Genomic DNA, 27,473 nt, shown 5'->3' on the forward strand with positions numbered 1-27,473 from the left:
AAAATAAATATTAATAAAAATACAAAATAACAGAAAAAATAAAAAAAATACATAAATAGATGAAAATCAAAGGATCAAATTAAATTAAATTGGAATTTATGTACTGAAATTAATGCTAAAAATGAATTGCAAGAGAAATAAGCAAAATTAGGGGGTTAATTCGCAAAATATAAAAAAATATAAACAAGGATTAAATTAAATAAATTCAAAATTTAAGGGTAAATTTACAACAGGTGGTCGAATTGAATTACAATTCAAAACTAGGAGGAATGTGGAAATAATTTAAGAAATTTGTAATTACAAACAAGTCTCTCGACTATTTATACTTCCAAACTGAAAAATATCTTCATTTTTAATTCAAAACCAAAAAAAACTCTCACTCTCCAGAAAACCTCTTAACCCAAGACCGAAGGACCTACCACACTCTGTAGGCTGGAAAAAAAAAAAACCAAACTTCACCCAAATATTCTCCCCAACCCAGTGAGCCCAAATTCGAGCCTAAAATCCCGTAAAAAAGTCCTAAAAAGTGTAGATATACGCCCAAAGTTTCAGTTTTTTTACCTTAACCGATGGTGACTCTTTGACTCTCTAACGACTTTCGCTTCTCCGGCGGTTTTTTTAGCAAAAATCCAAGGCTCCAATTTGGGTATTTTATGATTTCCTTGGTAGTATACCGATTGTTTTTTTTGCTTGATGCTTCGTTTATGTTTATGTGTTGCTCTCTGGTTATGGAATGTTGTGTTGTTGTTGTGAGTTTGTTTGTCTGGGTTCTTCACTGGTATCTTTCGTGTTATCAACAGCTTCGGTGGGGGTAATTATATCCTCTCCACCGATGGCCGTTTCAGGGGTTCACGTGGGTTGTTGCAACGGTTGCGCGATTTTCTAGGCCATTTATGGTTCATGTGGTTTTGAGTTGACCGAAAACCCAGGGATGGTGCAGTCTTGGGTTCTTTGGCTGGACGTTTCGGTCGGTGGCTGGACGTTTCGGCCGGTGACTAGAACCTTGCTGGCGTGTGGCTTAACGCGCTACACGTGACTCTTGATTTGGTATTCTGTATTCTAGAACGTTCTGGGGCCTTCCTGGCCGTTGGATTGGGTCAGATCTAACGGACCATATTGATATGCCTGCCTCCCTTTTCTGTTGTTGATTTATGCGACGCCTTGGTTGAAACTTGAAAACCCTAGACCTTTGATGGGCTAGTTCAGGCCCGATTTAGCTCTCCTATACTGTTTTGGACCCTAAAAGAAATAATAATAAATAATAAATAAATATAATGAATAATAATATATAATAAATAAATATAATAAATAATAATAATAAATATAATAACCAAAAATATGTCTCCAAAAACGTTTTCAAAACCTATTTTTCAAACTATATAATATATTTCAAAATTTGTTTTTTAAAACTATATAATATATTTTCAAAACTATATATTATATACATTTTCAAAAATATTTTCAAAATTATATATTATATATATTTTTAAAACATTTTTAACAACTATACATTATATGTATTTTTTCAAAATGTTTTCAAAGACTATATAATATATATGTTTTCAAAAATATTTTCAAAATTATATAATATATGTTTTTAAATTGTATTTTCAAAACCATATTATATATTTTCAAAAACCAATTTTTTAAAAACTATATATTATATGTTTTCAATAACCGTTTTAAAAAATATATGTTATACGTTTTTTCAAAAATGTTTTCAAAAACTATATTATATTATTTTTAAAAAAAACTCCAGATGAAATTGTGTATCTAGAGTTGCCCCTCTTTGTTATTTTTTTGTGTAACAAAAAATAGGACAAAGATTAAAGGACACAAATTTCCGTTCGATATGAAGGGGTTTCTGAGTCTATTATCCTCCCTTGTGGAGTTGAAAATTGACTCTGATATTGCAATTAGAAATAACTCCCTGTTAAATTGAGTTGCAGATGACTCATCCGTCGCGAAGTTGAGTCAGTCTTGAAATGATATCATTCTTCATGAAATTAAAACCGTAGTTTGGAATTTGAATCGGAATGTGGCTTCTTGTTACCAAATTGTAGTCAATCTTGGTCTTTTTCTCGGTTTAAAGACCTCCGTTTGAAAATTCGACTAGAAAGTAGTTCCTTGACACTATCATGTGGTTGATAGGCCCTCGAGCTGAATAAAATCAAACTCGAAAGTTTTTGTTGACTAATAGTTTTTCTCGACTTAATCTATGCTACTGAGAGATAGTTTATTGTCACTAAAACACAACTAACCCAGGTCTTCTTCTTGACTTAAATACCTTGATTTAAACTTCAATCAGAAAGTAGTTCATCGTTGTTACAATGCGGTTGATACCCCCTCGAACTGAATGGAATCGAACTCGAAAGTCTTCATTGACAAATAACTCTTCTCGCCTTGAGTTATGCTATAAATTTGATATGCCCTTGAGCTGAATGGAATCGAAATCGAAGGTTTTTGTTGACAGATAGCCCTTTCGCCTTGAGCTATGCTGTAAATTTGATATGCCATTGAGCTAAATGGAATCAAACTCGAAGGTCTTCATTGAAAGATAACCCTTCTCGCCTTGAGTTATGCTATAAGTTTGATATGCTCTTGAGCTGAATGGAATCGAACTAGAAGGTTTTTGTTGACATATAACCCTTCTCGCCTTAAGCTATGTTGTAAATTTGGTATGCCCTTGAGCTGAATGAAATCGAACTCGAAGGTTTTTGTTGACATATAACCCTTCTCGCCTTAAGTTATGCTGTAAATTTGATATGCCCTTGAGCTGAATGGAATCGAACTCGAAGGTTTTTGCTGACAGTTAGCCCTTCTCGACTTGAGTTATGTTGTAAATTTGATATGCACTTGAGTTGAATGTAATCGAACTCGAAGGTCTTTGCTAACAGATAGCCATTCTCGCCTTGAGTTTTGCTGTAAACAGTTCCTTTAAGTGAATAATGGCTCCCCTTCACGGGTCTAAGCTGGTCATAATTCTTTAAATGACTCCCTTTCACGGGAAAGCCAAGTGGTATATTCTGTCAACCGGATATCATCCGTCGTGAAGTTGAAATCTGGCTTGAAAACGTTAACTGGAAACTAGCCAATCACCGTTGAGTTAGGCTGAATTGGATCTGTTCTGAATTGGCTCTCGAACCCGTCTGAATTTTATTCTAAGATCTGTCGATCTTTCAATATGTCAAGTTGGTTTAGGTGTAGCTCCTTATCGCTTAGTTAAGAAACCACCATCAATTTTTGAAGTTGTTTTTGAATCAAGTATCTTTCGTCTTGAAGTTGAAACTTGACTCTAAAGCACAAAAAATTATGTATGTGAAAAATGATAAACGTGATGCTCTTAAGTATGTCTAAGATGCATGCAACATGAATAAGTTATGTTTTATCTCCTGGATGAAGCCTCATTTTTGTCTTTCGGTATTGTCCTTGGAATCGACCATTCCCCATGTTCTTCTCGGGTTGCTGACAATGTCACAAGTTCTACCTGATCACTCAGACTATTTGCTTTCAAGAATGTGAAATGCCCCATTATTCTGGCATTGTTTATTCTTTCTTCAATAGAGGCAAAAGTAGCCTCAATAGCTTCAAGTACCTTTCACATTTGAGTCTGTCCTGTTTGAAAATGTTATTATTTCTATTATTTTAGGAGGGGAAAAATAAGAATATAAGAATTTTGTAAAACATTGCCCCATAATTCAAGTTCACAATCGAATCAAATCATAAACATGAATTCACACAAAATCAAAAGTATCAATAGCTCTTTAATGTTTCAGAGTTATAGCTCTTTGATAAATATCCAAATTGATGAATTGGTTCAGGTTAGCTTCCTATTTCTTAAGGTTTCAGCCACCAAAATGTTATTTATTCCTTGGTCCTTTTGAACATCGCAACATGCCCCTATTTTTTAGCTTGGTATTTTAATCGAATGCGGACAAAATGACGCAACTAGCATAATCAATTATATAATCGATGAGGTATCAATCTTGGGCTTTGTGGGCCTGTGTATCCTTCTCCACTCGTAATCAACCCTAACCCCTTTTTATTATTAAAAAGAATGAATTTATGGCTACACATAGATTGGTGCATCTTTAAAATGATATTTTCTTAAAAATTCTTTTAAAAGGTGTTTTATTGGTATTCGACCTACCTAAGCCAAAAGGTCAATGGCAACTCCAAAACATTTATTTTATAAAAATCAAAATTTTCTCAAATAAGTTGAGACTCGTCGTATCGCGAAAATCGGTTACGACATTTTGTTTTGGTCACTCAATTTTTTTTAAAATCATACCTAACATTACATTTTGGTTTCATTTTAGTCACTCACAATTAGAAAATTAACATAACTTTTGATGTAGTATTACCTTACGGTGACACATCAGCATTATCGTTCATTTTTTAACGATGGGTGACCGAAATTAAATGTTAGGCATAATTTTAAAAAAAAAAGTTGGATCTAAACGTGTAGTTTACGCTAGAATTTAAGTAACTATTTATTTATTTTGAATGGTATGAATTGATTAAAATTTAATATATGTTTAAAATCTCTCTTAACCATTGACAATATACATACATCTTACAATACAAGTACTTGATTTAAAATCCTCTAGAAAAAACAATAGTCATTTTCATTCAATAAGTTTACATAATTGTTTATTATTATATTCCAAATGGGACCATATATATATATATATATATATATATATAATTAAAGGGTAATTTTGCTTAGTACGGAACAAATTACTATATTAAAACAAATTTGAATAGTTTGTAGCCCGTGTCTAATAAAATAAAAACCCTTTCGGACTCATTAAATATCAATAAATTTAAAAAATATCTAAACATATATTACTATATAATCAGATATACTATTAAAAAATAAATTAAGCCTCTTTCACTCTCCCTCCTCACTATAAATACACCCAGCAGCCTGAGCTCTTATTGTTCCACCACCACTCTCTTTTCTCTACTTGGATCTACAACCCATTTTCACTACTATATCAAAACAATGAGCCTCCCTTTAAGTCAAGGCAAAACCCTCCCCGATGCCTGGGACTACAAGGGTCAGCCTGCCGAGCGCTCCAACTCCGGTGGCTGGACCAGTGCCGCTATGATTTTAGGTCCGCCCTTTCATCTTCATCTCTCCTTGTTTTCAGTATTTTGTTTTGTTTTGTTTTGGTCTAAACATAAAACCGGAAATATCTCTAAGGTGTTGAAGCATGTGAGAGGCTAACAACTTTAGGTATCGCTGTTAACTTGGTGACGTATTTGACGGCAACCATGCATTTAGGCAATGCTACCTCCGCCACCACCGTCACCAACTTCCTCGGCACATCGTTCATGCTCTGTCTCCTCGGCGGTTTCATCGCCGACACGTTCCTCGGCAGGTCTCTTCAATTTTACTATGATTTTGTTTAGTATACTTTACCATGCATTTCTGATCAGTTCAGTTTCTAATATTTATCTTTCCGGTCCTTCCAATTCGAAGATATCTCACCATCGGAATCTTCGCAACCGTTCAAGCAACAGTAAGATATATTCATTTCCCTTCCATTGAAAAATCATTACTGATACGTTAAACGGAAACGTCCCATGACTTTGCGTAACCGCTGCTTTTGATTCCTTTGTCTTTTCTACTAAGGTAAACTATATGTTTAGTATTTAAACTATTACTTTTGTTTCATTGTGATACATACTTTAATTTTTTTATAATCACACATAACATTTAGTTTAAGTTTTATTTGGTATTATGCCACTAAAAAATAACAATACTATTGACATGACATATTTTATTTTTTTCAATGATGGTGTGATATTATCTTGTAATGATACATCAACATCACTGCTATATCAAAATGAAATCTAAACTAAACAGATATATGATTTTGAAAAAAAAAAGTTTAGTTACCAAAACGGAAGAAAAGTATTAATTGAGGTACTAAATGTATAGTTTAACCTTTTTTCTATCTTAAAAATAAGGATTAATTACACAAAAGTCCCAAAACTATTAAGATTCTAAATTAGTCCTTAAATGGACTCGCAGGGTGTGACAATCTTGACAATCTCAACAGTAATCCCAGGGCTGAGGCCAGCCAAATGCACCAGGGACAGCACCACAATCTGCTCACCAGCAAGTGGCATACAACTCACTATTCTCTACTTAGCCCTTTACCTCACAGCCCTTGGCACCGGTGGTCTGAAGTCGAGCGTGTCCGGGTTCGGGTCCGATCAATTCGATGACTCGGACCCTGAGGAGAGATCGCAGATGACGAATTTCTTCAACTGGTTCTTTTTCTTCATAAACATAGGTTCACTTTGTTCGGTGACCATTCTGGTTTACATCCAGGATAATTTGGGGCGTGAATGGGGGTATGGCATTTGTGCTTGTGCCATTGTGATAGGGTTGGTGGTCTTTCTGTCCGGTACCAAGAGATACCGTTTCAAGAAATTGGTGGGAAGCCCATTGACACAAATTGCAGCAGTGTTTGTTGCTGCCTGGAAAAAGAGGAATTTGGAGTTGCCATTGGATCCCTCCTTGCTCTTTGATGATGCAGCTGAGGGGTTGAAGAAGAACAAGAAGCAAAAATTGTCCCACAGCAAGCAGTTCCGGTTAGTCTTCTATTTTGAAACCATTCCATTAGTCTAAATCTGAAAAAGTCCCTACACTTTATAAAATTTTTATTTTTACCCCTATGCCGAAAACGATAAAAATTAAATCCTCCTATTTGGTTTTAAAATGTAGTCTGATAGTTGTTGACCTTACCAATTTCCATAAAAAATACCGATATGGCATGTTGTTCACATATACCTTAATCAACTTGTTATGTTGGTATTTTTATGGAAATCAGCAATATTATCAATGAATGGATTAATAATTTTAAATTAAACGGTTATTAGCTTAAGTACAAAGGTTAAATCTCAAACTTAACTTTAGCATAAGGACTTGAGGTGTGTTTAAACCGAAAAATTTCCACACAAAAAAAATAGTATGATTGTGGAATGATCAAGAGGAAAAGAAGAAAAGAAAAGAATCTTGTAAGAGAATATACAAATGTTGACGTATGTATAAGGGAACAATTAATCAGTTTTATTAAGCTTTTTTTTCTTCCATACAAACAAATAGCCTTTAACGTAAAACATAAAACATTACTATTAATTAACCCACCATGCATCTAAAGGCATCCCAAGCAAGTTGAATATTGAATCAAATATGTTGACTGTTGCGTGTTTTTAATAGTTAGAGGAAATATTATTCTTTCATTAAATGGATTCAATTAACATCGTCTACAAAATATGTGTATATTATAACTAAAAAAATATATATTATTTTATAATTATCTTATATTAAAAAAAGCTGAATATTGAATCAATTTGGGATACAAATAATCTAACGGATAGAGTAGCATGATGTATCAAGTAGTGGTAATCCGAGAATCAAGGGAAATGGGACCACAAATATTGATGTTAATTCCCCAATAATATAATAATTGCAAAATAATGGAATATGATTGAAATTCAAAACTGCTATGGTTAATCAAGCACACTTGCGTCTTAGAGTCCCCCCACCCCCACCCGACAAAAAAAAGGTTAGGTGGCTGGCAATTTAACTAGGCTTTCTTGGTGGGTCCAAAGTGTAGAATTATTGAATCTTCATATTATATAATGGATAAGCTTATTCAAAAACGAACATAAATTTTTATGATAATATATAAACTTTTAATATTTTAGACAATGACAAATTTATGAAGACAAAAAATTATAAATAAAAATTTAAAATATATAATATTTAAATTTTTCATGGAAACAACTATGTCGTCTCTAATCTTAACCCCACTCCATACGGAGATATTTATATCATTAGTCCAATTCATGAACCGAAAGACAACCCTCTATTTGTTTTTCAGTCTCAGATTCAAATCTAAGCTTCATTAAACCAGACATGTAATTTTCAATTTGTCATGTGTCATGCCCTCGGTACATTTCAAAGACAAAAACATCCAATGAATTTATACTATATATCTTCGGGAGTAGATCTAAACTATCATTTAAGATTCTTTAAAATAAATTCTTTTAATTTTATTTTAAATGATATATTATTAGATTGCATATATAATTATATATGATTCGAATAATTAGTAATTAAAAGGGAATGGAGATGGACTTATAGTGAATAAAGAATAAATAAGATATGAGGAGACAAAACATTAAGCCAGACTGTCTCCCAATCTTGTCTTAAAACTAACACTCTATTAATAGAAATAAGATCTCTGTGTTTTTTAAACACTTTCTCATAATAATAAAAAACGAATGAGAATGCTTAAAGTCTTCAAGAATCGAAATCCAACTTAAATCACAAGAAACAGTGACATTTAATGATATCTTGTGGAGGAGAAAAGTATTAATAACATTTTTCTAAACGTATAAAGTGATTAATTCTGGCAGGTAATCATTCAAAAAGTTGATAACAACATTTTGTTTTCTTACGTTGGTATTTTTAAGGGGTTGATACTATTTGTATTTTTCATCAAAATTTATCAAGCATATATCAATAAAATTAATAATATCATTGCTATTTTAATAATGAAAAATATCATTAGCTAATTGTTTTTGTTGGCTTCGAATTGTGTACAGTTTTTTGGATAGGGCTGCAATCAAGGACCCATCTGTTAATGAGGCAAACAAATGGAACTTGGCTACTGTAACAGATATTGAAGAAGTGAAATTGGTGCTAAGAATGTTACCCATTTGGGCAACCACCGTGATATTTTGGACCGTATATGCCCAAATGACAACCTTTTCAGTGTCACAAGCAACCACTATGGACCGTCACATAAGTAAAAATTTCCAAATTCCACCGGCGTCACTTACTGTTTTCTTCGTCGGAAGCATTCTCTTGACGGTTGCATTCTATGATCTGCTCATCATTCCGATAGCGAGAAAAGTCCTAAACAACCCCCAAGGCTTAACCCCTTTGCAAAGGATCGCCGTCGGTTTAGTTCTATCCGTTATAGCAATGGTAGCAGCAGCATTAACCGAGATAAAACGTCTGCGGGTCGCGAGCTCGAACGAACTTACAAACAATCCCACGGCTCAAATCCCATTAAGCGTCTTCTGTTTAGTGCCTCAGTTTTTGCTCGTTGGGGCCGGTGAAGCCTTCACTTACATAGGGCAGCTTGACTTTTTCTTGAGGGAGTGTCCTAAAGGGATGAAGACGATGAGTACTGGTTTGTTTTTGAGTACCCTTTCATTAGGGTTTTTCGTTAGTTCTTTGTTGGTTACTATAGTTCACAAGGTGACCGGGAACAACCGTCCATGGCTGCCGGACAATTTGAACCAGGGGAGACTCTATGATTTCTATTGGCTTTTGGCGATTTTGAGTTGTTTAAATCTGGGGATTTATCTGGTTTTTGCTAAATGGTATGTGTACAAGGATAAGAGGCTTGCTGATGAAGGGATTGAATTGGAAGAATCTGAAGCTACCTTCCATTAACTGCAAGTGATTAAAGATGGTGTGTTTTGTAACTTTGTATAATTATCTGCTAAGTCCTTTGAACTTTCAATAAGTTTGTACTACCCCCTCTGTTTTGCATGTACAAAAAAGAATGGCAAAGGATTACCAAAGTAGAATTTCAAGCAAAAATAAACGATAATCTGTCAGGCATCAAAACCCAATTGTCAATTCGCAATTATTTAATCCATATTATCATAACGAACCCGATAATCCGGTGATAAATGAATTATTGTTATTCTTTGAGGTATCGAGTTCAAGTATTAGGAATTTCAGGGGAACAAGCATTTAATGTCAAATGATGGATAGTTATATTTGAACATATACTACTTTGTACTTACCCCCAAATTATTTTTAAATTATGTCTAACCTAAAATATTATGCTTTTATAATATTTTCGACCGCATCGAGTTGTTACCACTTTTTAGCTTTAAATTTAACTTTGTAGTACTTTTATATTTAATTTATTGAATATCATAATAATTTTTATATTTTATATTTAAATTTAAATAATTTCTTAATTTCTCAAAATAATTAAATAAGTCCTTAAGTTTTCTAAAAACTCAATTAGGCCCTCGTATTTAGTGAAAAATAAGCTCATCTACCATATCAAAATCCATTGAGTATTTTTACATTAGTATTGTAGATTGTATAAGCTTTGTGAACTGTAATGTAAGTATTTATAGTCACATTTAGTGCAAACAAATTTCATGGGTTAGATTAATTCCCCCCCCCCCCAAAAGATTGAGGACATTACATACCTCTAAGCTCATTTTTTTATTTTAATGATACTTTTATGTGCTCTTGCTTAAAATAATATTTTTAAATATATTTTAAATTTAATTTATGTTCAATACATATTAACATTATATTTTTACTATAAATTAAAATAATTTTTATGTTATTAAAACTCTTATCAATTTTATTGTTTTATATTTGTATAACTCATATGTTCAATTTATGTAATATTTTTGTAATAATTATATATTAATTAATTACTTAATAACTATTTGTTCATCTCTATTTTAAAAAAATAGATGTCAAATATATTTTTAATATTTTATTTTGGAATTTAAGTTTTCATTTATATTAATCAAATATAGTTTCTAATTTTTAAAAAATTAAAATTAAAAATAATTTTCTAAAAAAACAAAAAACAAATTTTTTTTCAAATCAAACATCTTGACGTTTCCTTTAAACATTGATATTAATTGAAGGGTATATAAGGCGAAGTAGTTTAAGATAAGGTTTGGGCGGTCTTGTGTATACCTTTGCCTAATAATTAGCAAAACAAAATTCCAAGCAACAATTGGTACCATTATGTTGAAAAGACAAATTGTACACAAGTTGTCCAATTGCTACCTCAGACTTCGGAAAAAAGGAGTAAAAGACCTTTCACCTACTGCGCAAAACCAGGAATTGCAAATGTCGGTAATAAAGTACAAAGACAATGAGGAAAATGAAGAATTTTTTTTTTCAAACTCAATTCATTATTGATGGAAAATTGGGATAAAAGTTGTTCATATCAATTTAATTAATTTGATGAATAGTTTTTGTTAATTCAATTTGGGTAACTCGATTATGATGATTAAATCAATTTAAAGACTGTTAAATCAATTATGATGAGGTATTAAATATCTTATTTGCAAGATTAGATGTTTAAATTTTGATGTTTGTGAATGAAGTAAACTATATTGAGAGAATTATCTTCACCTCTATAATATTTTATTTAAATTTATTGATCAATAGATTAGATATCATTAATTTTACCAAAAAAATATAAACTAAGTCAATCGGTTATCACTACTTTTGTCTTCTAGACCAACTCCCTCACCATACTCCGACATAGATTCAATACGTAAACACGAATGGGAGACATCAGTTAGATTTACACCAAGAGCTGCCAACGAGGCTGCGGAGACAATGGTCACTACAGAAAGGACTCTGTTATTTCGCACGACCGCCAGAAATAGTAGAAGATAGATTAGGAAAAGATAGGCTGCCTAGATCTCTAGTCACGTAGTTTCAGCATTAGTGCTTTCTCACACAAAAAAAAAAAAAAACACTAAATAAGTAATGTTGTTTTGTACTTTTTAATTATATATATATAAATTTAATATTTGAATTTCATTATTCAAACTTACTTTGTGATAGACAATAATTACCGTGATCGTTATAATATCGATCTGGTAGTTAATTGTGTTAATTTAATGGTTTATGATATTGATATAATAATATATATATACTGACATAATTATTTAAATTTTAAAAATGACGTGATAAAATAATCCATAATTAAAAAAAATTATGAATATATATTATTTTATAATCGTATAAACTATTAAAAAAACATTATATTAATAGAATAATGAAATTTATGTCACATCTACCGTATGATTTCAAGCGATTTTAGGGAAATGGACAATGGAACACACAATTACGAGTAAAACAATACTTGATACTCAAACTCTAAGATTCCATCCGTGAACTCTAATGGAGCAATAGTTTAACATCAACTTGCAAGCCAATTACAATTAATCAATTCTTGATTTTTAACGCTTTTATCTGAAATTAGTGAATTTATTATAATTTATAAGAGAAGAGTCAGAAGACTTTTGATTCCCAATATTAAATACAACGTATACTACCATTTAATTTTCTTAAATTGTCTAACAGGTCCTTGTATTATACATCGAAGAATAAATTAACCCATCTACAAAAGTGAACAATTTAACATTTGTATTTCTTTTTAGGCATAATGCAAAAAATAGCCCCCAACGTTTACCAAAATGATCATTTTGGCCCCTATTTTTTGGAGCATTTTAACCCCCAACATTTCACTTTGGGACAAAAAACTCTCTCTATGGATGAAAACCATTAGTTAACACACGATTAATGCTCCAAAATAAGGGCATTTTAAACTTAAAATGAAACTTTGAGGACTAAAATGCTTTAGAAAAAAGAATAAGGGACAAAACAATTATTTTGAAAAAAATATTAGGGTTTTTTATCCACAAACAAAACTTTGACGGCCAAAATGTTTCGAAAAATTGAATAGGAGCAAAATGATCATTTTAGTAAATGTTAGGTCTAATTATGCATTCTTTTTATTCAAACTCACACAATCATATACTTAAACATTGCCTTATCAATCTTGTGGCTCAAATCTCCTACTAAAATTGATGAGTAAATTTCTCCATATCACCAAATCAAACAATAAATTTCACAACTTTTTGTAAATTTAAGTTTAAAGGAAAGAGATGAAACTAAACAGTGGTAAGATCGAAATTTAAACTATGATCACTTTGTAATATTTTAAGGTGACCTAAAGTTTAACATTTTTAAATTACAATAAATTATAAATTTATTCAAAATTACATATGATTTTTTTAATAATTTGGGTGATTATAAAGTAATATACGTTTAAAATCTTTATTAGCCATTAATAACATACACACACCCTGCAAACGTAATTGCTCAAACCCGAAACTTTTAAAGAGAACATCATTCTCTCTTACCGCTAATAGATTAAACCCAGAATTAGTGTAAATTGGAGACTTAAATACAAAGTATTTCCTACTCCATCCCTTGGTTCAACGAAGTAATGGATTTAAAACTTTTATAGTATAAAAACTGGCCAAGATATTTAATTTAAAATGAATAGAAAGTAACTAGATGAAATTAAAGGGATAACAAGATTGTTTTGATTTGTTTATGGATAGAATAAAGTGAATTCAAACACCGAGGTTGGAGACATGTTTGTGAACGTGCAACAGTTTGCGACGAATGACCTTTCGTTCCTATGAGAAGTGAGAAACTCTTTTGTCATAGAATCAAACATTGTTTATCTCTCAATTCATATTACTTATATTATGTTATTGTCTACCCATGGTTCTTTCAATTACATCACAAAACTCCATGGATTGGACTGTTTCCTTTTATCTTACATGATCAAATTATGGTTTTAATCCCTCTATTATGCTCAATACACTATAGCAAAATAGATTTTTAGCGGCATTTTTAGTCATACAAAGGCGTTTTTAAGCGCCGCTAAAAATATTTGTGGCGAAAAAACGTCGTCAAATGCTCCGCTGAAACCAACGCCGCAAAAGGTAGCGGAGTTTTCGTTTACAAACGTCGTTAAAGATTATGAGTTATAGTGGCGTTTCTTTCATAAACGCCACTAAATATTATGACATTTAGCGGAGTTGTTAAGAAACGCCGCTACATATCTTTTCCTTTTGTGGCATTTGTAAAAAACCACCACTAAATGTTATGACATATAGTTGTATTTGTTCCCACATATAGTTGTATTTGTTCCCAAAAACGTCGATAAATGTCATGACATATAGCGGATTTTGTAAAGTAAAACGTCGTTATTGACTATTCTATAGTGGCTTTTTTGTATAATTGCCGCAAATGATCTAAAACTTTAGTGACATTTTTTCAAAAACGCCGGTATTGATTATGTATTTAGTGGCGTTTGTATAAAAAACTAATTAACTATTCTAACAGTTCGTTAGAGTGTCTTTTGGTCATACACCGAAAAAACCTAAAAAAGATAAGGAAAATAAAAAGTAAAACTATATACAAAAAATTAAACAAGTAAAATACACATGCTATGACAAAACTAATTAACTTCCAGTTGCCAATCCCCGACAACGGCGCCAAAAACTTGTCCGCTGATTGTGACTACTATATATGGTTGCAGAAATATGTGCAAGTATACACAATCGAACAAGTAATACAGTGATGAGTGAGTATCATATCCACAGGGATTGGAGGAAATGCAAAATTTTAATCAAAGCACTTTATTATGCCACCTAAGTAAAGTTAGTGATGGTATGTACATATAAGAATGTTGTGGCAAAATGAAATGGATGTTGTGGAAATGGAGTGATGGTTATATGGTAGAAAATGAAGATGTTGTGGCAATGTAGATGTAAATGTCTTGGAAAATTAAATTCTATTGAGTGCAAACAAATGAAAATGTAAAGGCAAAATAAAATGTAAATGCTGGATTTGATTACTAGGACTTTAACTTCCTCACACGACAAGCTACTATGGGAATGAGTGATAGGAGTCACTTAGGAAATTTAAGTCTACCTCTCAGAATGGTCTTACTTCTATGCCTTATCTGCCTGACAGAGTTTACTAAGGATGCCCTATGTTATCTCTAGTTAAGGGACTCGACAGATTGAAAATGCCTTGGCAAACCGGTTGGCGTTAGCTATTGCAGGGATCCTTTTGGTCTAGATAACAGGATATGTCTCGGTAATACCTTTTTGTGGCAACATTAACATTTAACCTATCGATCACGCACTACTCCTTTTAGTCGACTGAAAAGGTAGATTAGGCCTAGTTAATACCTAAAACCCCTTGCTTATGTGGTTCCTCCTTATTTTCTCTCGAACACTAAGTAATCTCCTAAGGAATGGCTACTCTCGTAGCTCCTACAACCTTAAGGCACTAAGCTCCATAAGCAAAATAGATAATAACGTACAAAAACAACCATTCATTAAAGTAAATCTTAAATATCCAAAATGAACTCTCATCAAATAAGACTAGTTCATGGTGGGGTTCGAATATATCAAGCACAAAGCAAGTTAATATGTTCCTTACAACCCAAATGATAAAAATTAAAGCAAAGAGCAAAGGGAAGGAGGAAAAGCCTTCGACGTGCACGGCCGAAGCTTCCCTCGGCCACCACGAACTGTCCCAGCAAGCTAGCTCCTCTCAGACGCCTAGTTCGCCACTCCTTCAATCTTGTCAACGGAGGAATGCCACGGAAAATAGGATAGGTGGAGAAAGGAGAGACCTTTTTCTCCAAATTTTTAGGCTCTTGGCGGTGTGTGTAAAGTCTCTTTTGCAAGGTGACTTCATCTCCTATTTATAAGGGAGAATAAACCTAGGAATTTATGTTGAAATTCCTAGGATACCCCAAATCATACTTTATTCACGTGAGGGTGGGCAGAGCTAGCAGTGGTCAAGCCTGGGAGACTGGCTGAGTACCCGATAAGATCAAGCTGCAGCAGGTTGAGGCCCGGCAGAATCAGCAGCAGCAGCGTGTGGTCCCCTCCAGGAAGGTATTCTCATGGTTAGAAATCATGTGAAGATAGGGTTAGTTGGCTCTAAAAATATCTTCTTTCGTTTTGTTCTATCTCGAAATGCCAACCGAATCGGCATTTGCATTCTGCTCAGTAGTCTCATCATGTCACGATATTTCCCTTTTTCTTTTCCTTGGTCCCAAATCTTGCACATCACCAAACAAACACCTTCCCCATAAAGCAACAGTGATTACAAAATAAAATACCACGGCAAACATAATTCTACCACATACAACAATATGGTCCTAAATGCATCTATATGATCCTAAATGAGCTCTTAGACAGTCAATAACTTAAGTGAAAAGGTCCCAAATATGATCTTTTTATGGAGTTATCATAAGACCAGGTATGAAATTCGAACCCTTAGATTTTAATGAAGTTAGTCCCTCAAAATCACTGTTATAACATGCACCCATATTGGAACTCAAAACTTTGCCATCACATTTGAAATATGCTTATTTAGGTAGTAATGAGACTTTACCGGTGATAATTTCTGCCAATCTAACCTTCGAATAGGAGAACAATTTGTTAAATGTTTTATCGTAGCATAAAAAAAGCTCTCGGTGGACCATGACATACTTGAAGGGAATCAACCCTACCATGTACATACATAAGATTAACTTAAAAGATAGTCATAGCAATTCGGTGGAACCATTGTCTGTGAATTGTGACTACTAAATATGGATGCGAAAATATGTGCAAGGTATACATAATCGAACTAGTAATACATTGATGAGTGAGTATTGTATCCAAGGGGATTGGAGGAAATTTATAAGTTCAATCGAAGCAATTTACTTTACCTAAGTATAGATAGTGATGATATGTACAAATGAGAATGTTATGGAAAGATAAAATGGATGTTGTGGAAATGGAATGATGGTAATATGGTAGCAAATGAATATGTTGTGGCAAATTATATTATGTTCGGTGCAAACAAATGAAAATGTAAAGGCAAAACAAAATGTAAATATTGAATTTGATTATCAAGACTTTAGACTCATCACACTACAAGCTACCATGACAATGGATGATAGGAGTCACTTGGGAAATTTAAGTCTACTTCTTAGAATGGTCTTACTTCTATGCCTTATTTGTCCGATAGAGTTTGCTAAGAGTGCCCTATGCTATCTCTAGTTAATTGACTCGACAGGTTGAAGATGCTATGGTAAAACTATTGGCGTTAGCTACTGCATGGATCCTATTTGTCCAGATAACATAATATGTCACGATAATACCTTTTAGAGGCAACACTAACATCTAACCTCTCGATCAAGCACTAGTCCTTTTAGTCGACTGAAATCATAGTCTTATCTTTAAGGTTGGATTAGGCATAGTTACTACATATAACCCCTTCCTTATGTGGTTCCTCCCTAGTTTCTCTCGAACACTAAGGATGTGTTACTTAGTCATTCTCTCGAACACTATGTAATCTTTTAAGGAATGACTACTCTCATAGCTCCTACAACCTTAAGGCATTAAACTTCATAAATAAAACAGATAACAACATACAAAAACAACCATTCATTAAAGTAAAACTTAAATATCCAAAATGAACTCCTACCATATAAGATTAGTCCATGGTGGGTTTGAATGTTTCAAGCACAAAACAAGAAGTTAATTCATTCCTTACAACCTAAATGATATAAATGAAAGCAAAGAGTAAAGGGAAGGAGGAAAAGCTTTCGACGTACACTGCCGAAGCTTCCCTCGACCACCACGAACTGCCTCAGCTCACTATCTCCTCTCGGATGCCTAGCTCGCTAGCTCCTCTCAGACGCCTAGCTCGCTAGCTCATCTCGGACGCCTAGCTCACCACTCCCTCTATCTTGTTAATGGAGGAATGCCACGACAAAAGCGATTGACGGAAAAAAGGAGGAACATTTTTCTTCCAGCCTCTTTTCTCAAAATTCAAGTCCCTTAATATTGTGACTTCATCTCCTATTTATAGTGGGGAATAAATCTAGGGTTTTGTGTCAAAATTCCTAAGATACCCTAGGTTGGTTCCCTACACATGAGGGGTGATGCAGAAGTGGCAATGGTCCCTCTGGGCAGCTGGCAATGGTCCATCTTGGGAGGCTGACAGCTGGGCATATGTGTAGATAGGATATGTCGACCAAGGTGGTAGATGTTCCCTCCTAGGTGTCTGGCAACTGAAGGCAATTGAAGACAAGGATATATATCTTTTAAAAATATCATCTTTCATCTTTCCCTCTTCCAAAATGCCATCAGATTTGGCATTTGCATTCTGCTCAGCAGTCTCATCATGTCATGTCAATTCCCTTTTGCTTATCCTTGCTCCCAAATCCTACACGTCATCAAACAAAACACATTCCCCATAACACATCATTGTTTACAAAATAAAATGCCGCAACAAAATATTTTTCCACCACATGCAACTATATGCTCCTAAGTGCATCTATATGATCCTACATGGATTTTTAGACAGTCAATAACTTAAGTGAAAAGGTCCCAAATATAAGATTTTTACGGAGTTATCACACTTCTAAACTTAAGCTATTGTATGTCCTCAGGAAATGGATAATATTAAGCAAAATAAAAATACCATGGCAAGTTCATAAGCAGAATAATTATATGGGATAAAATTTCAGCCCTCATAATATTTGGCTTTATCATGCTAGACTAGTTTAAGAAATCAATGATTGTCCCCTAGGGCAAGATCCTTTGTGTGATTGTGTGTGTATGATTGTATCAAGTCCATGCTTAACAAACCTAAAAATGTTCTAAGCAAGCTCTCTTGTTTTACCACGACATTTACAAGTTTTACCCCCACATTGTTTTCTTTTCTTTCATTAACTCTGGTATGAGGGGAGTCAGCCAATCACACCTACCATCCCACACTCTAGGTGAAAGAGAGCATACCTTCCACCCGAGCTAGACTATATTCACTTAATCTGCTAATTTATAGGTAACCATAATAACTTTTCGTATGAAAGTAACACTAGTTATTATAAAAGTCTTTTGACCAAGATCGAGAGAGAGATTAAAAACCCCTTTATTGAAACTTTCTTTTTCACTTGTCTCTTCTTTGCCTCTTAATCGACTAACGATCACTTCATCATTGACTGTGCTCTCTGCCAAATTAGAAGAGGTGGACCGTCAATAGATACTGTGAGCTATTTGTTTACATCAATAATTGATACAATGAGATTATAATACCTCCTATAAAAAATTAATCAATCAAACACCCATAAAGATAAAATTGTCAATATCATCCCTCACTTCCTTCCTAAAATGTCCCCCGTCGTACTTAATTTTTATTGGTGCCTGTGAAAAGGAGCGATAAAGTTTACATGTTGGCTGGAGATCCCTTGTCAAATAACGGGAACGATGTGACATTCTCTGCTTACTTGAATTTTTTTCCTACAAGTGTTGGGATACGGGCAAGTAGAGCCGTTTTGGGCATTACTTTTACAAAACATGCCTCTATACGGGCAAAATAATGATAAATATTGTTATCATAGATTTTCGTCACCACAACAACTAAGGTAGTGTGTAAAAATTGGTACGTTACCCATATAATTTTAAGTAGTGCTCAACTAATGATCACAAGAGTTAACTTCTTAAATCATTTCACAGTAATTTTAAAAGGGATGGATCTTTCCGGTACATACGAGGAGCATTATTTTGAAAAGTGATGTCAAACCTATAATGATAAAAAGGGCTCCCAACTACTCCTTCGACTGATGACTTAGATAAGTTACATATGCAACGTTAATGATCACTGTGTATAGGGGTGTAAACGAGCCTTGTTAAGTTCGAGTATTGCTGAGCTCGACTCGACTCGAAAACTCTGAAATAAAGCTCGACTCGAATCGACTCGAAAACTCGCAAGCTTAAAATTTTTAAGCTCGATTCGAACTCGAAATCCTGAACTGAAACTCGTGAGCAGCTTGAAAAGGCTTGAAATTAAAAAAAAAATCTTAAACTTAACTAGATTAAATCATGAAACTCAAAATCGAACCTAAACCATAAATACATGAAATTCTTACTGTATTTTTTTAAAAAAAAATCAACATATAAATGTTAATATTATTAATAATATATTTTTTAAAAAATAAAATCTTAATATATTATATTTTCGAGCTGCTCACGAGCTTTTCGAGTCGAGTATTAAGTAGCTCGTTTTGGCTCGTTAAGAATTCAAGTCGAGCTCGAGTCCATTCGATCCGAGTATTTATCGAGCCTTGACCGAGTCGATCTCAATTAGCTGACGATCTATCTCGTCTCATTTACAACCCTAACTGTATAGTCAATAAAAATGGGAGCTGCCTCTCAATTAGTTTTACGAACTAGAAACTAATTTAGATAAAATCTACTATCTAAATATTTATCTCTGCCTTGGACTAAAACTTAACTACATCTCAAATAAAGCTAGAGAAGAAACTTCCTCTTAGCACGCTGTGTACCGTCAAAACCACGTTGTTTAGTGTGGTATACTACTTTAACAATCATTAGTGAATACTCATATCATAGTATTGTTAGTGATTTAAGAGTGAGACGATATAATTAAAATGTAAGATCAAAATTAAATATTATAATTGATAAAATTAAATATTATAATTGATAAAATTAAAAATTTAATAATAAAAAATAATTAATATGTTGTTTCATTGATATCTAAACTAGTTTTCCTATTTTTTACAATATATCACATAATTTAACATTTTAAAAATGATATCTTCTGAGATAATGTTAAATTACAAGGAGGGTAGATAAAATCCACCGAAAAAGTAAAACAGAACCCAGTGAAAACTGGAAAATAGCAGCGCATTGCTTGGGGAGAGTGAGTAGCACATGCAGGCAATTGTCCTTTCCACCGACAATGGTGTGTCAAATAAAGAAACTCTTCAAACCCTGTTAAAACACACATATGTAAATTTTATTTCCCCGAAAAAGTTACAGAACTGAAAAGAATTATAATATTAAGATAAAAAGTCCCTTTCTTCTACTTAGTAACCCTTTTAATTCTACACTTCAAAAAAACAAAAACAAAAAACAACCCTTTTAATTCTACATTCCCCCCCCCCCTCAAAATTGAGGCATTTTTTCTCCACAATCGAACCAAAAGTCTCAAAATGTGTTGTTAGCCTTTCAATCTTTTTCCATCTTGTGTGTTTTTACATGGCCTATTTGACCCATTTCATTCTTCTATTCCTCATCAATTTAGCTTATTCCCAACAAATCACAAACCCAACAACAACAGAAGATTGTAACAACCGTTGGATCTACATCAGGCCCCTCCCATCAAGCTTCAATCTTGATCTACTTAGAAATTGTTCCAAATACCCACTGTTCGATGACTTTTGTCCTTACTTAGCAAACCATGGTTTAGGCCAAAAAACCCATTCCAAATCTCGTAGCTGGTACCGTACTGACCCTTTGTTGCTTGAACTAATCTTCCACAGAAGAATGCTTGAATACCCTTGTCTCACAAATAACCCCAATGTCGCAAACACCGTCTTTCTCCCTTACTACGCCGCCGTCGATTCGCTGAGGTATTTGTATGGCCCTGATGTGAATTCTAGCTTCCAACATGGAATGGATTTGTTCGAGTTTTTGCAGTCAGATGCGCCCGAGATATGGAAAAAGCGTATGGGTCATGATCATTTCTTGGTTATGTCTAGGCCTGCTTGGGATTTCTCTCAGCCGTTAGATAATGATCCTCCTATATGGTGCACTTCATTCCTCGAATTGCCCGAGTTTTACAATGTCACGGTCTTGCTTCCCGAGGGAAGAGCTTGGCCTTGGCAGGAGCATGCTGTGCCTTATCCCACATCGTTTCATCCTCCTAATTTGGCTTGCTTCGAGGCTTGGGTTCAACGCGTGAAGAGGTTCAGGAGGACTTCTTTGATTCTTTTCGCTGGCAGCGGAGGAATCGGCGCCACCCTGAATATAAGGAGGAGTATAAGGAAAGAGTGAGACAATGCCAACAGTAGCATGAGTAGGAACACCACCAACTTTAGTGAAAGTTATCGAATTTACTCGAAAATATGTGATATAGTGGATTGCTCCAATGGGATATGTGAGCATGATCCCATAAGATACACGAAGCCTATGTTACAAGCAACCTTTTGTTTGCAGCCTCCAGGGGATACTCCAACTAGGAGATCAACTTTTGATGCAATCACCGCGGGTTGTATACCTGTTTTCTTCGAAGAATTGTCTGCGAAAATGCAGTACCGATGGTATTTACCGGAGGACAAGTGTCCCGAGTTCTCGGTGTTTATACCCAAGGAGGAAGTGGTTTTTAAAAGGTTGAAGATTTTGGATGTGTTAATGGCGATTCCAAGGAGTGAGGTGAGGAAGATGAGAGAATCTGTTGTGGAGTTGATCCCTAGAGTCACGTATAGAAGGCATGGTAGTTCACTGGGATTGAGAACCAAAAAGGATGCATTTGACACTACAATAGATGGAACTCTACAAACTATTAGAGAGAAGCTTAAAAACATGTTAAAACACTGACCCTAATTCAATATCTATATCATGTATGTACTAGTTACCACTTCTATTTTTCTTATATTTTACATTGCAAAGCTGCTGAGGAAGAGAATCTGTTCTTTTCTTTATCTATTATCGATATAAAGTTGTTGATGGTCCAAATTCTAGGTTGAAAAATAATTTGTGAAAAACTTTGTTCTATTATTGATGAAAGAACTCGAAACATTGTTGCATTTGTGCATAAAGGAGTTCGATTACGTTGTGTTCATTATGATAATACAGAGTTGAAATGCTTGATGAAAATGTGACAAATTTGGAACATACGCAATGGTGCAGGTGTAATCATTTTTTGAGGGAAAGAACCAAAAAATGCTTATGTTGCTAATAAAACCACAGCAGTTCCAATTTTTCGAACATATAATTCACAATCCTACTGAAAAATACGAGATGAAATTACAATAAAACCAAGAACAAGTGTTAAAGTTCATATTTTACAGATTCCAGGCCGACATGGAGACATCAAACAACATTGGTCCTCAAGATTTAACATGTACACATGAAGCTGATTTGATTTGGAATGTAAAATCAAAAAAGTTCCTCGTTTAGAAACATTTGTAAGTTTCCGTAAGATCCAAATATATTTCATTTCCAGTAAAACAGAAAATCATCAAACTATAAACAGGATCAGATATATACAAGGTACTGGATAGAAGCACTTCCTTCAGTGAACCCAGGTTCTCAGATGGCACATAGTGTGTTCCAAGACCTACATATAGTGCATCTGAAGGTGTTGATATCCGTTTCCCGGTCATTCCAAGATATGTACCTGCAGAACTCCATAATTGTAAATGGAAACAGTAGATGGGTGCAACATTGAGCGATCTGAAAAGAGCAAGAGAAGTGAACGGTATTTGCTCAAGTGTATAACAACATAAGTTTAGCTTCAAGTATTCAGCATCTCCAAAAAGTTTTAAAAGACAAGGTTCAAAATAAGCATGACCCTCCCACGTCAAACCCAGTACTACTGGTTTAATCTATAGTATCATATTACAAACTGCTTTTGGTGCAGCTCTGCTTAGCCAAAGCTAAGGTATTTGGAATACTGGCCTTGAAGATCAATGTTACTAAAACTTGAGTGTGAATGTCGCATACGGTTATGTATATCCAACATGAGCATGTTCATATATCCCACATGAACATGTACGTATATCCATCATGAGCATTTTCAATTTTTTTCTAAGTTTTTTCATGGATTTTGAGGGGAGGGGGGATAGAGTCATGCCCCTATACCTATGTCCAGATATGTGTAATACACGGATGTCAAAAGTGAGTAATTCAAGAAAATGATGAGTTGAAGCAACGTAACTACAAACAGTAAAGTTGTTTATCTTGCAGTAAAGATTGGCTAGATAAATGACAAGAATCTATACTATAAAAGCTAAAAGTTTGAGAGCTGCAGGTTGTGTTCCTATTTTAGCCCCTAAAGAAACATAATAAGAAATCAAAATTACCAGAAAACAAAAGTTTAATAACATGGACAGGCTTGAAAAGCTTAAAATATCGTTAGACCAGATGGAAAGGATGAATAAATCCCGGACAAGCATCGACCTACAGGTAGAGAAAGGAAGGAAGAGCGTTGAATGGATAGATAGAATGCGAGCTGTTTAGAACCTCGTGAAATTGGGGGAAGGAGGTCGAAGAAAAAATAGTAGTCGTAGTTCCCAGTTCATTGGTAAAAAATACCGTCGAATGTTTAGAACGAAATTGTTGTTCGGGTTAATTTGTAACAAAATTATATCTCGCGTTGCTAACTACAATCTCGTTTCTTCTTCAATTCGGACATAAACACAATTCATCTAAAAAAGAAATGAAGAGAAGACAAAGAGAGCAACGTGCCCTTTGCAAATTGTAAAAGGAAAAGCAAATCATTTAACGAAATCCCACATCTGGTGGGAAAGCATAAACTGAATGGTATTTAAAATAGAAGGCAGTAAATGCATAATTGAGCCGTCAGGCCCATACTGGGCTTTGGACATTGGAAGAGAATATGGTTGGTGGGTGGTTTGAAGACTTTAAGGTGATAGTTAATTGCTTTGCAAGCAGAAGCTTGTTATTAATTGAGAACATAACAATGCCAATGTATTTATATGCCATGTGTTTCTGAAAAATATACCTTCTTGTTTTTTGTCCACGCGGATGATGCCATGAATCTATATTGAAGGCTTGAAGCTGGAATATTAGAAAACAAACACAAATCCAATTATAAATTTCAGGGCAAAGTAAATTTTTACTATTTTAAAATTTAAATTTAATAAATTTCGAAAACAATATGAAGGTGAGGGCCAAATTATTTATTTGTTTATATTTCTAAGAAAAAGTTGATATATTGAAATAAGGAAAAACAGAAAGAAAGAGAAGACAAGTTGAAATGGAAGATTGTGAGATAACTCATAACTTATGGATGAGGAAGAAAGAAAAACAAGGGAAAAAAAGTTATTGAAAACCAAGTTTACAAGGGGTAATGTATTTCAGACATCCATTTTTTATTTAAAATTTTTTAATTAATTATTTTACCCTCTCGTATAGTACATTTTTAATTTTTTTACTCGCCCTTTATTTATCCTGCCAACATTAATTCAATTTAATTGATTAAAATCTAATTCTATGTAAATATAATATAATTATAATAATTTAATAATTTAAATTTGTATCTTATTGAAATTAACATTAACTTAAAATTTTAACAATTCAAATAGATAATTAGTACAAAATAATATAAATTTATAGTAATTTGACTCAAAAGACTCAATTCTCAAACTCGAATTATACAAATATGATATTTGGTTAAAACTTTGGATAAATTCATACGAGAAAAATAAAATATTAAAACTTGACTTAAAATGTTTTGATCTATATATACTACTATTTGATAACTTAAATTTAACTTTATAGTCAATTTTGCACTTAATATTTTTTTTAATCTAAATTAACATCTAAATATAATAATTAAAATGTAACAAATTAATAATATAAAATGACTAAAATATTATTTATAAAAAAACCAGTAAAAAAATTAACCATTTAAACGAAATTCAGCATTATTATACACCTTTTATGTAACTAAGGTGAAGGAACCCAAGTTGGCAGAACCCAGAGCTGGCCTAGTGTGAGAATAGACAATGGAATTTAATGCATTAAAACCGTGATAGGAGCTTTCTGAAAGTTGGGGCGGGGTTGGCCTCTTTAATTAATCTTTACAAAAGAAAAAATTAGGGGTTATTGGCAGTGATGGAATGGAATAGCATTGTCATCCATTCACATGCCGCACCTCCCATTATCTACAGTTCTACACAATTTCAAACCAACTTTTTCAAATAGTATCAAATTCTGATGGCATAAATATAAGCTGGGGAAAGGTATAGGGCCCACCATCCATCAGTACAGCTCCATGACCGAAGCAAATATTGGCCGAGTATTTATATTCCCATAGTGAAATGACTTTTAATGATCATTTGCTGCAAGATTTTGAAGAGCTCCCTTCACTAACAATAACATACCAAACCCCTCCAACGGAGTAAACAAAGAAATAGAATTACATAGGGTAACAAAGGCCTGTTTCTTTTCGGCTTATACAGGAACTTGGTAGAATTCCAGACCACTTGCGTGGGATCGGATATTATTTATATATATAGAAAAAAAGAGAGTCAAAACTAACTTCCCGCTTAAGAGGTTTACTAATCCAACGTAATAGTTAAAACTTAAAAGATAACACTAGGGTTTGAATGATACACAGGACAAGGGTAGAAAAATCAAAAAAAAAAAAAGGTGTTTTCCCCTCATACTTTTAGGTACAATTGGAGTTTTTACCAGTGCCCCCATAATAAAAGTAATGGCCCCAATCCCCGTTACTCCCTGTTTGTACATTATAGCAGTTCGATTGTTTTGTAAAGGTGCCCAGTCCTTTGGGAGCCTTGAGATGGAGTCATCAACAACTTGTATGTTCCTGAAATAACTAGATTTGCCAAATCCTTCTTTAGGGAAACGACCGCTGCCCATTTGAGTGGAGGTATGATGACCATCTGGTTCTGAATTGACATATTAATATTTACATGGAATCATGTGACATGATTGAATGAGTAGATGATATGTTCATATGAATATGAAATGCATTATTTTTATTAAATGATTTATATGCTTCACTAAGTCAACGACTTAGCGTGTGATTGTTTCACACGTAAGTTTCGAGAAGAGGAAGATTGATAAAGTTATGCAAGACAGATCAGTTTCTCTTTTCCAAAGATCAGATCAGAAGAGAATTGAATAATATGCATTTTGTAATACTGATAGTGGTTGACATGTAAATAAAGGTTTAAATACTGATAGTGGTTGACATGTTTTAAATGTGTTTATGTAAATGACAAATGTATAATAATGAACGGTTACATTTTTACGAGTTTTATGAACGTTTTACGAAAGTTACTGTACTGTTCATTACTGTTTATACGGTAATGTTCATTACTGTTCATACGTTACTATTCATAACATATTTTACTGTTCATAAATACGTTTTTGACTTGAATTTTTATACTAAAACTTAATTTAATAGAATATTGTGGTATTTTCTTAAAATAGAGTTCAAATATTTTGATATTTTGTAAGAATATCATTTTTAAAAGTTAAGGTGACATCTCGGACTCGTATCCGGGTCGAGTACGAGTTGGGGTGTTACAATCGGTGTGAACTATGACTTTGGTGCCTATCAAGTATGGCCTAAACTTGTCAAATGCAAATACCACGACAAGTAATTCTTTCTCAATGGTAGTATAATTCAATTGTGCCTCGTTCAAGGTACGACTAGCATAATATATAATATGAAAAATTTTACCTATACGTTGCCCGAGCACAGCTCCCACGACAAAATCACTTGCATCACACATTAATTCGAACGGTGTCGTCCAATATGGGGAAACCACGATCGGTGCAGAGATAAGTCTTTGCTTCAGCTCATTGAATGCGCCATGGCATTTTTGATCGAACACGAACGACTGGTTCTGTTGTAGCAGGGTGCACAAGGGCTTGGATATCGTGGAGAAGTCCTTGATGAATCGTCTATAAAACCCAACATGTCTAAGGAAACTCTGAATGCCCTTGACAGAAGTTGGTGGGGGAAGTTTCTCGATCACCTCAATCTTGGCTTTGTCCACCTCAATGCCCTTTGCAGAAATTTTATGGCCTAGAACAATGCCTTCGGTCACCATAAAGTGGCATTTTTTCCAGTTCAACACGAGATCAGCCTCCTCGCATCGCTTCAGTACCTTCGCAAAATTGCCGAGGCATTTTTGAAAGTCATCTCCAGAAACAGAAAAATCATCCATGAAAATTTCCAGAAAATCCTCAAC

The 27,473-nt window shown here is 33.8% G+C and overlaps 1 protein-coding gene and 1 pseudogene across 1 annotated transcript; both read left to right on the forward strand.

Annotated features, from left to right (window-relative positions):
• The first annotated feature begins 4,937 nt into the window (after positions 1–4,937).
• On the forward strand, positions 4,938–9,621 carry LOC120113427 (protein NRT1/ PTR FAMILY 6.3-like). Its single transcript, XM_039134605.1, has 5 exons — positions 4,938–5,120; positions 5,210–5,387; positions 5,489–5,528; positions 6,044–6,609; positions 8,632–9,621. The coding sequence occupies exons 1-5, from the start codon at positions 5,009–5,011 to the stop codon at positions 9,488–9,490; spliced, it is 1,755 nt and encodes a 584-aa protein (XP_038990536.1). The 5' UTR covers positions 4,938–5,008; the 3' UTR covers positions 9,491–9,621.
• Positions 9,622–20,732: 11,111 nt separating this feature from the next.
• LOC120113428 lies at positions 20,733–22,159 on the forward strand (annotated as a pseudogene).
• Positions 22,160–27,473: the final 5,314 nt, after the last annotated feature.

The sequence above is a fragment of the Hibiscus syriacus genome, unplaced genomic scaffold, assembly GCF_006381635.1.
Source record: "Hibiscus syriacus cultivar Baekdansim isolate YM2019G1 unplaced genomic scaffold, ASM638163v2 tig00110206_pilon, whole genome shotgun sequence".
Lineage (NCBI taxonomy): Eukaryota > Viridiplantae > Streptophyta > Magnoliopsida > Malvales > Malvaceae > Hibiscus > Hibiscus syriacus.